This window comes from Oncorhynchus kisutch, unplaced genomic scaffold (assembly GCF_002021735.2).
Source record: "Oncorhynchus kisutch isolate 150728-3 unplaced genomic scaffold, Okis_V2 scaffold3051, whole genome shotgun sequence".
NCBI classification, from domain to species: Eukaryota; Metazoa; Chordata; class Actinopteri; order Salmoniformes; family Salmonidae; genus Oncorhynchus; species Oncorhynchus kisutch.
In genome coordinates, this window is record NW_022264996.1 from 460,295 (window position 1) to 474,203 (window position 13,909).

Here is a 13,909-nt window from a genome sequence, read left to right on the forward strand (position 1 = left end):
AGCGAGAGACACACACAGAGCGAGAGACACACACAGAGCGAGAGACACACACAGAGCGAGAGACACACACAGAGCGAGAGACACACACAGAGCGAGAGACACACACAGAGCGAGAGACACACACAGAGCGAGAGACACACACAGAGCGAGAGACACACACAGAGCGAGGGGGAGAGACAGAGCGAGAGAGAGAGAGACACAGAGCGAGAGAGACACAGAGCGAGAGAGAGAGAGACACAGAGCGAGGGGGAGAGAGACACACAGAGCGAGGGGGAGAGAGACACACAGAGCGAGGGGGAGAGAGACACAGAGCGAGGGGGAGAGAGACACACAGAGCGAGGGGGAGACACATCGAGGAAGAATGAAAGAAATGTTGAGAGAGCAGGGTGGAACCAGAATGAATGAGGTCTTTGGGTAAACACATTGTATTCCCTTCACACAGACAGTGAACCACTGAGAACCAAAACATCATTCCCCCAATTCTCTCTTCTTCCTCCCAATTTGAACAAATAATCTCCTTTAATCCACCCAATATTCTAACCAAGGTCAGAGACATTATCAGGAAGTCAATTGTCAGCGGTGGATTCTGATTGGTCACGGTTGGGTGAGGAAGGAGGATAGCAGTTTCAGTACATTGTAATCTCCCCCTAGGATTCTAGAGAGATGATTACTGATTCATATTGTAGACAGAGCAGAAGGAGAGCATATTAAACACAAACATGGAGATACACTATATATTCAAAAGCATGTGGACACCCCTTCAAAATCAGTAGATTTGGCTATTTCAACTTCACCCGTTGCTGACAGGTGTAGAAAACTGAGCACACCGCCATGCGATCTCCGTAGACAAACATTAGCAGTAGAATGGCCTTACTTTAGAGCTCAGTGACTTTCATTTTTATTTTATTTATTTTTTTTTTACCCCTTTTTCTCCCCAATTTCGTGGTATCCAAATGTTTAGTAGCTACTATCTTGTCTCATCGCTACAACTCCTGTTCAGGAGAGACGAAGGTTGAAAATCATGCGTCCTCCGATACACAACCCAACCAAGCCGCACTGCTTCTTAACACAGCGCGCATCCAACCCGGAAGCCAGCCGCACCAATGTGTCGGAGGAAACACCGTGCACCTGGCAACCTTGGTTAGCGCGCACTTTTCAACAAGTCAGTTCGTCAAATTTCTGCCCTACTATAGCTGCCCAGATCAACTGTAAGTGCTGTTATTGTGAAGTGGAAACGTCTAGGAGAAACACAGTGGGAGGCCACACAAGCTCACAGAAAGGGACCATCGAGAGCTGAAGTTGGTAGCGTGTAAAAAGAAAATGTCTGTCCTCGGTTGCATCACTCTCTGCAGAGTTCCAAACTGCCGCTGGAAGCAACATCAGCACAAAACTGTTGGTCAGGAGATTCATGAAATGGTTTTCCATGGCAGAGCAGCAGCACACGAACTGTTGGTCAGGAGATTCATGAAATGGGTTTCCATGGCAGAGCAGCAGCACACAAACTGTTCGTCAGGAGATTCATGATATGGGTTTCCATGGCAGAGCAGCAGCACACAAACTGTTGGTCAGGAGATTCATGAAATGGGTTTCCATGGTAGAGCAGCAGCACACGAACTGTTGGTCAGGAGATTCATGAAATGGGTTTCCATGGCAGAGCAGCAGCACACAAACTGTTCGTCAGGAGATTCATGAAATGGGTTTCCATGGCAGAGCAGCAGCACACAAACTGTTCGTCAGGAGATTCATGAAATGGGTTTCCATGGCAGAGCAGCAGCACACAAACTGTTCGTCAGGAGATTAATGAAATGGGCCTAATCAGTGTCTGACCTCACTAATGCTCTTGTTGGCTGAATGGAAGCAAGTCCCCGCAGCAATGTTCCAACATCTAGTGGAAACTTTTCCCAGAAGAGTGGAGGCTGTTATAGCAGCAATGGGGGGGACCAACTCCATATTAATGGACATGATTTTGGAATGAGATGTTCGACTATCAGGTGTCCACATACTTTTGGCCATGAAGTGTAAGTGGAGGAGCATGTTGTTAGAACGTGAGGCATGTTAAACAGAGGGAACATGGAGAACAGTGCAGGAACATGCTAGAATGTGAGGCATATTAAACAGAGGGAACATGGAGAACAGTGGAGGAACATGCTAGAACGTGAGGCATATTAAACAGAGGGAACATACAGAGGGAACATAGAGAACAGTGGAGGAACATGTTAGAATGTGACTGAGGAACATACAGAGAACAGCAGTGAACAAAATGAAGAGAAAACGCTAGGGTGAATGAATGATACAGCCAACTGTAAATGGTTACTGATAATTCCTCTCAACTTTGCAGAGAATTGCACATCTCATCTATAGTAGTGGTAGTGGTAGTAGTAGTAGTAGTAGTAACAGCCTACTCCAAACACTGCACCCTGAATTTTTGTCAACAATGAGCAGTGGAAGTCAGTGTGTTAGCTGGGCTAGTCGTCAGCTGGGTCAGCTGGGCTAGTCGTCAGCTGGGGTAGCCGTCAGCCGGGGTAGCCGTCAGCCGGGTTAGCCGTTAGCCGGGGTAGTCGTTTGCCTGGTTAGTTGTCAGCCGGGGTAGTCGTTAGCCGGGTTAGTCGTCAGCTGGGTTAGCCGTTAGCCGGGTTAGTCGTTAGCCGGGTTAGTCGTTAGGCGGGTTAGTCGTCAGCCGGGTTAGCCGTTAGCCGGGGTAGTCGTTTGCCGGGTTAGTTGTCAGCCGGGGTAGTCGTTAGCCGGGTTAGTCGTCAGCTGGGTTAGCCGTTAGCCGGGTTAGTCGTTAGCCGGGTTAGTCGTTAGGCGGGTTAGTCGTCAGCCGGGTTAGCCGTTAGCCGGGGTAGTCGTTTGCCGGGTTAGTTGTCAGCCGGGGTAGTCGTTAGCCGGGTTAGTCATCAGCTGGGTTAGCTGTTAGCCGGGTTAGTCGTTAGGCGGGTTAGTCGTTAGGCGGGTTAGTCGTTAGGCGGGTTAGTTGTCAGCCGGGGTAGTCGTTAGCCGGGTTAGTCGTCAGCCGGGTTAGCCGTTAGCCGGGTTAGCCGTCAGCTGGGTTAGCCGTTAGCCGTCAGCCGGGGTAGCCGTCAGCCGGGGTAGCCGTCAGCCGGGGTAGCCGTCAGCCGGGGTAGCCGTCAGCCGGGGTAGTCGTCAGTTGGGGTAGCCGTCAGTTGGGGTAGCCGTCAGCTGGGTTAGTTGGGGTAGCCGTTAGCTGGGTTAGCCGTTAGCTGGGTTAGTCGTTAGCTGGGTTAGTCGTTAGCTGGATTAGTTGGGGTAGCCGTCAGCTGGGGTAGCCGTCAGCTGGGTTAATTGGGGTAGCCGTTAGCTGGGTTAGTTGGGGTAGTCGTTAGCTGGGTTAGCCGTTAGTTGGGGTAGTCGTTAGCCGGGGTAGTCGTCAGCTTGGTTACCCGTTAACCGGGTTAGCCGTTAGCCGGGTTAGTCGTTAGCCGGGTTAGTCGTTAGGCGGGTTAGTCGTTAGCCGGGTTAGTCGTTAGGCGGGTTAGTCGTCAGCCGGGTTAGCCGTTTGCCGGGTTAGTCGTCAGCCGGGGTAGTCGTTAGCCGGGTTAGCCGTTAGCCGGGGTAGTCGTTTGCCGGGTTAGTTGTCAGCCGGGGTAGTCGTCAGCTGGGTTAGCCGTTAGCCGGGTTAGCCGTTAGCCGGGTTAGTCGTTAGGCGGGTTAGTCGTCAGGCGGGTTAGCCGTTTGCCGGGTTAGCCGTCAGCCGGGGTAGTCGTCAGCCGGGTTAGTCGTCAGCGGGGTTAGCCGTTAGCCGGGTTAGTCGTTAGGCGGGGTAGCCGTCAGCCGGGGTAGCCGTCAGCCGGGGTAGCCGTCAGCCGGGGTAGCCGTCAGCCGGGGTAGTCGTTAGCCGGGTTAGTCGTTAGTTGGGGTAGCCGTCAGCTGGGGTAGCGGTCAGCTGGGTTAGTTGGGGTAGCCGTTAGCTGGGTTAGTCGTTAGCTGGGGTAGTCGTTAGCTGGATTAGTTGGGGTAGCCGTCAGCTGGGGTAGCCGTCAGCTGGGTTAGTTGGGGTAGTCGTTAGTTGGGGTAGTCGTTAGTTGGGGTAGCCGTCAGCTGGGGTAGCCGTCAGCTGGGGTAACCGTCAGCTGGGGTAGCCGTCAGCTGGGGTAGCCGTCAGCGTACTCACTTTGGTCCTCCACACTCCACAGCAGAGGCCTTGACGACAGGCAGCGTCTGGAAACCCACCGGCTCCACACTGAGCGTGTTCCTCTCCACTGCCTCCAAGATGGCCGACCCCAGCTACAGGAGAGGTTAGAGTTAACGGTGAAAGTGCTCTGAAGCCCACAGCCTCCAAGATGAGGTCAGATGTTAGGGGTCAGGGTGAAAGTACATTATATTTATAGACAGTACTGCTTCAGTTACTTCTAGTTTTAGTCAACATTTCTAAATACTTATTTCAGTAAGTGTCAGTTTCTCATCTGTGAGTACCTCTATTCTGCCACAAGAGGGCAGTGTAACAGATCAGTCTATTCAGAGTACAGAATAGTGTTGCAGGGTACAGCGAAACTTCTGTACATTTTAGACTGTTCTGGGCTGCATTAGCTCCACAGTCCCCACTCATGCTGCACAGACACTGACACGCTTGAATAATGCCACATGGACCGTAATGAAATTGTTCATTACGGTTCGCAAAACAATGTCCATACAGGCCAGAAATTTTTAACAATGCAGGACGATACCAGTAGCTTCCAGGTTTAAAATGTAGGCTACCTTTCCTAACTAGACTACAGCTGAATTCACTACCCTCATACTTTGTTTGTGATAATATCCAAACCATAATGCGAAATACGCTGATTTTAAAGCTGATTGTCACCACAAACTTTACTAATTGACTTCGTCTCCCTTGCAGCACCAAAAACTAATTCTCTCCTTTGCCTCGTCCTGGTTTCCAGTAGATTCCATACCCACAATCAGCCTAACAAACAACACTCATTTAAAGAGACAGCGCACACTTCTATAAAGAAGAGAGCTTTTTTTTCCTACGCAAATGTTGTTAATCTGTACAATAAAATATATGTTCTCTTAGTCGTTACCAATAAGTCGTAAATGAAAAGGGATTGTTTTGTCGTCTGTAGCCTCATGAAATCAACCAAAACAAGCTGAATAACTCAATGAAAAGGGATTGTTTATCGTCTGTAGCCTCATGAAATCAGCCAAAACAAGCTTAATAACTCAATGAATACACACACTCTCCTATTGAATAATATACATTCACCTGTATTATGAATAGACCTAGTCGACATCCTGATTACCCAGTTAACCAATAGAGATGGACCATTCCAATAAAAGATTACCATTATGTAGTTATGTAGTCAGATTGGTCAAGTCTAATTGATTGTATATGATTGTATAATTTATTCATTACTGCATACAAAGCCGTCTCCGCGAACAATGTTGCAAGTAAAACATTTCAAATGTAATGATATGAGAATGAGAACACTAGTACAGAACACTAGTACAGACCACTAATGACAACACTAGTACAGACCACTAATGAGAACACTAGTACAGACCACTAATGAGAACACTAATGAGAACACTAGTACAGACCACTAATGAGAACACTAGTACAGACCACTAATGACAACACTAGTACAGACCACTAATGAGAACACTAGTACAGACCACTAATGAGAACACTAATGAGAACACTAGTACAGACCACTAATGAGAACACTAGTACAGACCACTAGTACAGACCACTAATGACAACACTAGTACAGAACACTAGTACAGACCACTAATGACAACACTAGTACAGACCACTAATGAGAACACTAGTACAGACCACTAATGACAACACTAGTACAGACCACTAATGAGAACACTAGTACAGACCACTAATGACAACACTAGTACAGACCACTAATGAGAACACTAGTACAGACCACTAGTACAGACCACTAATGAGAACACTAGTACAGAATACTAATGACAACACCAGTACAGAATACTAATGACAACACTAGTACAGAACACTAACGACAACACTAGTACAGAATACTAACGACAACACTAGTACAGACCACTAATGAGAACACTAGTACAGACCACTAACGACAACACTAGTACAGACCACTAACGACAACACTAGTACAGAATACTAACGACAACACTAGTACAGAATACTAATGACAACACTAGTACAGACCACTAACGACAACACTAGTACAGACCACTAACGACAACACTAGTACAGACCACTAACGACAACACTAGTACAGAACACTAATGACAACACTAGTACAGAACACTAATGACAACACTAGTACAGACCACTAATGAGAACACTAGTACAGAACACTAGTACAGACCACTAATGACAACACTAGTACAGACCACTAATGAGAACACTAGTACAGAACACTAATGAGAACACTAGTACAGAACACTAATGACAACACTAGTACAGACCACTAATGACAACACTAGTACAGACCACTAATGAGAACACTAATGAGAACACTAGTACAGACCACTAATGAGAACACTAGTACAGACCACTAATGACAACACTAGTACAGACCACTAATGAGAACACTAGTACAGACCACTAATGAGAACACTAATGAGAACACTAGTACAGACCACTAATGAGAACACTAGTACAGACCACTAGTACAGACCACTAATGACAACACTAGTACAGAACACTAGTACAGACCACTAATGACAACACTAGTACAGACCACTAATGAGAACACTAGTACAGACCACTAATGACAACACTAGTACAGACCACTAATGAGAACACTAGTACAGACCACTAATGACAACACTAGTACAGACCACTAATGAGAACACTAGTACAGACCACTAGTACAGACCACTAATGAGAACACTAGTACAGAATACTAATGACAACACCAGTACAGAATACTAATGACAACACTAGTACAGAACACTAACGACAACACTAGTACAGAATACTAACGACAACACTAGTACAGACCACTAATGAGAACACTAGTACAGACCACTAACGACAACACTAGTACAGACCACTAACGACAACACTAGTACAGAATACTAACGACAACACTAGTACAGAATACTAATGACAACACTAGTACAGACCACTAACGACAACACTAGTACAGACCACTAACGACAACACTAGTACAGACCACTAACGACAACACTAGTACAGAACACTAATGACAACACTAGTACAGAACACTAATGACAACACTAGTACAGACCACTAATGAGAACACTAGTACAGAACACTAGTACAGACCACTAATGACAACACTAGTACAGACCACTAATGAGAACACTAGTACAGAACACTAATGAGAACACTAGTACAGAACACTAATGACAACACTAGTACAGACCACTAATGACAACACTAGTACAGACCACTAATGAGAACACTAGTACAGACCACTAATGAGAACACTAATGAGAACACTAGTACAGAACACTAATGACAACACTAGTACAGACCACTAATGACAACACTAGTACAGACCACTAATGAGAACACTAGTACAGACCACTAATGAGAACACTAGTACAGAACACTAATGACAACACTAGTACAGACCACTAGTACAGACCACTAATGAGAACACTAGTACAGAACACTAGTACAGACCACTAATGAGAACACTAGTACAGACCACTAATGAGAACACTAGTACAGACCACTAATGAGAACACTAGTACAGAACACTAGTACAGACCACTAATGAGAACACTAATGAGAACACTAGTACAGACCACTAATGAGAACACTAATGAGAACACTAGTACAGACCACTAATGAGAACACTAGTACAGACCACTAATGACAACACTAGTACAGACCACTAATGAGAACACTAGTACAGACCACTAATGAGAACACTAATGAGAACACTAGTACAGACCACTAATGAGAACACTAGTACAGACCACTAGTACAGACCACTAATGACAACACTAGTACAGAACACTAGTACAGACCACTAATGACAACACTAGTACATACCACTAATGAGAACACTAGTACAGACCACTAATGACAACACTAGTACAGACCACTAATGACAACACTAGTACAGACCACTAATGACAACACTAGTACAGACCACTAATGAGAACACTAGTACAGACCACTAATGACAACACTAGTACAGACCACTAATGAGAACACTAGTACAGACCACTAGTACAGACCACTAATGAGAACACTAGTACAGAAAACTAATGACAACACTAGTACAGAATACTAATGACAACACTAGTACAGAACACTAACGACAACACTAGTACAGAATACTAACGACAACACTAGTACAGAACACTAATGACAACACGAGAGGCAGCTGTTAGTTCTTCTGATAGAGGACACCATCGTCTAATAGCAGACTGGGTTATAACAGCTCCAGACATTATACTGCTCCCTGATGGAATACACAGGTTATAACAGCTCCAGACATTATACTGCTCCCTGATGGAATACACAGGTTATAACAGCTCCAGACATTATACTGCTCCCTGGTGGAATACACAGACTGGGTTATAACAGCTACAGACATTATACTGCTCCCTGGTGGAATACACAGGTTATAACAGCTCCAGACATTATACTGCTCCCTGATGGAATACACAGGTTATAACAGCTCCAGACATTACACTGCTCCCTGATGGAATACACAGGTTATAACAGCTCCAGACATTATACTGCTCCCTGATGGAATACACAGGTTATAACAGCTCCAGACATTATACTGCTCCCTGATGGAATACACAGACTGGGTTATAACAGCTCCAGACATTATACTGGCTCCCTGATGGAATACACAGGTTATAACAGCTCCAGACATTATACTGGCTCCCTGATGGAATACACAGGTTATAACAGCTCCAGACATTATACTGCTCCCTGATGGAATACACAGGTTATAACAGCTACAGACATTACACTGCTCCCTGATGGAATACACAGGTTATAACAGCTCCAGACATTATATTGCTCCCTGATGGAATACACAGACTGGGTTATAACAGCTCCAGACATTATACTGCTCCCTGATGGAATACACAGGTTATAACAGCTCCAGACATTATACTGCTCCCTGATGGAATACACAGGTTATAACAGCTCCAGACATTATACTGCTCCCTGATGGAATACACAGGTTATAACAGCTCCAGACATTATACTGCTCCCTGATGGAATACACAGGTTATAACAGCTCCAGACATTATACTGCTCCCTGATGGAATACACAGGTTATAACAGCTCCAGACATTATACTGCTCCCTGATGGAATACACATACTGGGTTATAACAGCTCCAGACATTATACTGCTCCCTGATGGAATACACATACTGGGTTATAACAGCTCCAGACATTATACTGCTCCCTGATGGAATACACAGACTGGGTTATAACAGCTCCAGACATTATACTGCTCCCTGATGGAATACACAGGTTATAACAGATCCAGACATTATACTGCTCCCTGATGGAATACACAGGTTATAACAGATCCAGACATTATACTGCTCCCTGATGGAATACACAGACTGGGTTATAACAGCTCCAGACATTATACTGCTCCCTGATGGAATACACAGGTTATAACAGCTCCAGACATTATACTGCTCCCTGATGGAATACACAGGTTATAACATCTCCAGACATTATACTGCTCCCTGATGGAATACACAGGTTATAACAGCTCCAGACATTATATTGCTCCCTGATGGAATACACAGACTGGGTTATAACAGCTCCAGACATTATACTGCTCCCTGATGGAATACACAGGTTATAACAGCTCCAGGCATTATACTGCTCCCTGATGGAATACACAGGTTATAACAGCTCCAGACATTATACTGCTCCCTGATGGAATACACAGGTTATAACAGCTCCAGGCATTATACTGCTCCCTGATGGAATACACAGGTTATAACAGCTCCAGACATTATACTGCTCCCTGATGGAATACACAGGTTATAACAGCTCCAAACATTATACTGCTCCCTGATGAAATACACAGGTTATAACAGCTCCAGACATTATACTGCTCCCTGATGGAATACACAGGTTATGTGTGTGTGGTGTGTACCTCACTCTTGGAGAAGGTGAGACAGGGGTAGATGTCCTCTCTGAGGGGTGTGTGTGTGTGTGTGTGTGTGTGTGTGTGTGTGTGTGTGTGTACCTCACTCTTGGAGAAGGTGAGACAGGGGTAGATGTCCTCTCTGTAGACTCTCTCCAGGAAGGAGCTGTTCCTCTCCAGACTGGGCTCCTCCTTCCACAACTTAAACTCACTAAACAGGAGACTGTCCAGCTGAAGAGGGGGTGGAGGAAGAGGAGGGGGTGGAGGAAGAGGAGTAGGGGGTGGAGGAAGAGTAGTAGGGGGTGGAGGAAGAGTAGGTGGTGGAGGAAGAGGAAGAGGAGGAGCAGGAAGAGGAAGAGGAGGAGGGGGTGGAGGAAGAGGAGGAGCAGGAAGAGTAGGGGGTGGAGGAAGAGTAGGGGGTGGAGGAAGAGGAGGAGTAGGAAGAGTAGGGGGTGGAGGAAGAGGAGCAGGAGAGAGTAGGGGGTGGAGGAAGAGTAGGGGGTGGAGGAAGAGGAGGAGCAGGAGAGAGTAGGGGGTGGAGGAAGAGTAGGGGGTGGAGGAAGAGGAGGAGCAGGAAGAGTAGGGGGTGGAGGAAGAGTAGGGGGTGGAGGAAGAGGAGGGGGTGGAGGAAGAGTAGGGGGTGGAGGAAGAGGAGGGGGTGGAGGAAGAGTAGGGGGTGGAGGAAGAGTAGGGGGTGGAGGAAGAGGAGGAGCAGGAGAGAGTAGGGGGTGGAGGAAGAGTAGGGGGTGGAGGAAGAGGAGGAGCAGGAGAGAGTAGGGGGTGGAGGAAGAGTAGGGGGTGGAGGAAGAGGAGGAGCAGGAGTGAGTAGGGGGTGGAGGAAGAGTAGGGGGTGGAGGAAGAGGAGGAGCAGGAAGAGTAGGGGGTGGAGGAAGAGTAGGGGGTGGAGGAAGAGAAGGAGGAGCAAAGTAGACACTTTAGTGTCACACACATACCTCAACAACAAAACATAACTTCCACACACCAACAGACCAGATCCAGACCAGATCCCCTCTTCAGCCTCCAGGAAGATAGTTATGGACGATTCATTCTGCTGTATTACAGTGCTCACAGATCTGTTTCACTCCTATTCATACCTACTGATAGTCCAGCTTCATGAGGGTCACTGCAAACAGGGAGGGGGAAGGGTGGAGAGAGCAAGAGAGAGACCTAGAGGAGAGAGAGGGAGGGAGAGAGAGCAAAAGAGAGAGAGAGCAAAATAGAGCGAGCAAAAGAGAGAGAGAGAGCAAAAGAGAGAGCAAAAGAGAGAGCAAAAGAGAGAGCAAAAGAGAGAGAGCGAGCAAAAGAGAGAGCAAAAGAGAGAGCAAAAGAGAGAGCAAAAGAGAGAGAGCGAGCAAAAGAGAGAGAGAGCAAAAGAGAGAGAGCGAGCAAAAGAGAGAGAGAGCAAAAGAGAGAGAGAGAGCAAAAGAGAGAGAGAGAGCAAAAGAGAGAGAGAGAGCAAAAGAGAGAGAGAGAGCAAAAGAGAGAGAGAGAGCAAAAGAGAGAGACAGCAAAAGAGAGACAGCAAAAGAGAGAGAGCTAGAGGAGGGAGAGAGAGAGAGCTAGAGGAGGGAGAGAGAGAGAGCTAGAGGAGGGAGAGAGAGAGAGCTAGAGGAGAGAGAGAGAGAGAAAGAGAGAGAGGAAGGAGGAAATATGTAGAATAATAACCCTAGCCCTCAGCAGCAGAGAGAAGATGAGGAGTGAGAGGTAAAGGAGAGGGCTGATGGATCAGTGATTTATCTCTGGGTAAGGTTTCACTGACCCAAAGACATTACCGTATGAGAGAGAAACAGGGAGGGAGCAGGGGAGAGACAGGGGAGGGAGAGAAAGAGACAGAGAGAGGGTCTCCCTCCACCAAAAAACAACATGTCTATGAGCTTCTTCAATTTACAGGTGTGGCTGAAATCTGGTGTCAACAGTAACAGGGACCGACAGGGCAGCTGGCCAGAGAAACCAGGACTAAAACGCTCCAACAGTAGAAAAATGGTTTCATGACATTGTGTCGGTCTCAAACTTACTGTTACACTATGTTAGCCCTGGCTGACATGTGGAGAGCAGAGCAGGAGAAGCCCTGGCTGACATGTGGAGAGCAGAGCAGAAGCCCTGGCTGACATGTGGAGAGCAGAGCAGGAGAAGCCCTGGCTGACATGTGGAGAGCAGAGCAGAAGCCCTGGCTGACATGTGGAGAGCAGAGCCGGAGAAGCCCTGGCTGACATGTGGAGAGCAGAGCAGGAGAAGCCCTGGCTGACATGTGGAGAGCAGAGCAGAAGCCCTGGCTGACATGTGGAGAGCAGAGCAGAAGAAGCCCTGGCTAACATGTGGAGAGCAGAGCAGAAGAAGCCCTGGCTGACATGTGGAGAGCAGAGCAGAAGAAGCCCTGGCTGACATGTGGAGAGCAGAGCAGAAGAAGCCCTGGCTGACATGTGGAGAGCAGAGCAGAAGCCCTGGCTGACATGTGGAGAGCAGAGCAGAAGCCCTGGCTGACATGTGGAGAGCAGAGCAGAAGCCCTGGCTGACATGTGGAGAGCAGAGCAGAAGCCCTGGCTGACATGTGCAGAGCAGAGCAGGAGAAGCCCTGGCTGACATGTGGAGAGCAGAGCAGAAGCCCTGGCTGACATGTGCAGAGCAGAGCAGAAGCCCTGGCTGACATGTGCAGAGCAGGGCAGAAGCCCTGGCTGACATGTGGAGCCATTTGCAGGGAAACTGAAAAAGCCAGTAGTGAAATAGTTCAGGAAGACAAGAGCAGGCGGTAACTGAAGGAGTCCAGAGGGTGATTACATCTGACTGCATGTCTGTGTGTGTTACGTCCATGTGTGTGTGTGTGTGTGTGTGTGTGTGTGTGTGTGTGTGTGTGTGTGTGTGTGTGTGTGCCTGTGTGTGTGTGTGCCTGTGTGTGTTACCTCTCTGCAGTCTCGTACGATGGGCTGTGTGGTGCTCAGTTCCTGTGTGTGTGTGTGTGTGTTACCTCTCTGCAGTCTCGTACGATGGGCTGTGTGCCGCTCAGTTCCTGCCCGCTGCCCAGCATGGCGCTGCTGGTACTCTTGTTGCGGCCGTGACCCTTCTTGAAGGGAGCCTTGGAGCCCCCAGGAAGGTCGTGACAGGGGGAGGTGGGGGACGTGGACAGGACCAAGGTCTTCAGGGCCGACACCTCCGCCTGGAGCACATCAATCTGGGGGGAGAGAGAGGGGTGGAACATCACACATATAGAACCCATATAGATACAGGTCTATCTACTGTCTCGTCTCACACCGTTCTGACAGAGAGAGGTGAGGAACAGGTCTATCTTCTGTCAGACTGATATATGATCTACAGGACTGTTACTGTCAGACTGATAGGATATGATCTACAGGACTGTTACTGTCAGACTGATAGGATATGATCTACAGGACTGTTACTCTCAGACTGATAGGATATGATCTACAGGACTGTTACTGTCAGACTGATAGGATATGATCTACAGGACTGTTACTGTCAGACTGATAGGATATGATCTACAGGACTGTTACTGTCAGACTGATAGGATATGATCTACAGGACTGTTACTGTCAGACTGATAGGATATGATCTACAGGACTGTTACTGTCAGACTGATAGGATATGATCTACAGGACTGTTACTGTCAGACTGATAGGATATGATCTACAGGACTGTTACTGTCAGACTGATAGGATATGATCTACAGGACTGTTACTGTCAGACTGATAGGATATGATCTACAGGACTGTTACTGTCAGACTGATAGGATATGATCTACAGGACTGTTACTCTCAGACTGATAGGATATGATCTACAGGACTGTTACTGTCAGACTGATATATGATCTACAGGACTGTTACTGTCAGAC

General features: G+C 47.2%; 1 protein-coding gene across 5 annotated transcripts in view; it reads right to left on the reverse strand.

Annotated features, from left to right (window-relative positions):
* LOC116371246 (rab-3A-interacting protein-like) overlaps positions 1 to 13,909 on the reverse strand; it is a 62,359-nt gene that overhangs the window by 5,286 nt on the left and 43,164 nt on the right. For all 5 annotated transcript variants that reach the window (XM_031820114.1, XM_031820118.1, XM_031820116.1 and 2 more), the window contains 3 exons: positions 13,031 to 13,234; positions 10,171 to 10,299; positions 4,133 to 4,245 (listed from right to left, as the gene is read on the reverse strand). In XM_031820114.1, coding sequence (XP_031675974.1) covers positions 4,133 to 4,245; positions 10,171 to 10,299; positions 13,031 to 13,234 — 446 coding nt within the window. The remainder of the gene's footprint in view (positions 1 to 4,132; positions 4,246 to 10,170; positions 10,300 to 13,030; positions 13,235 to 13,909) is intronic.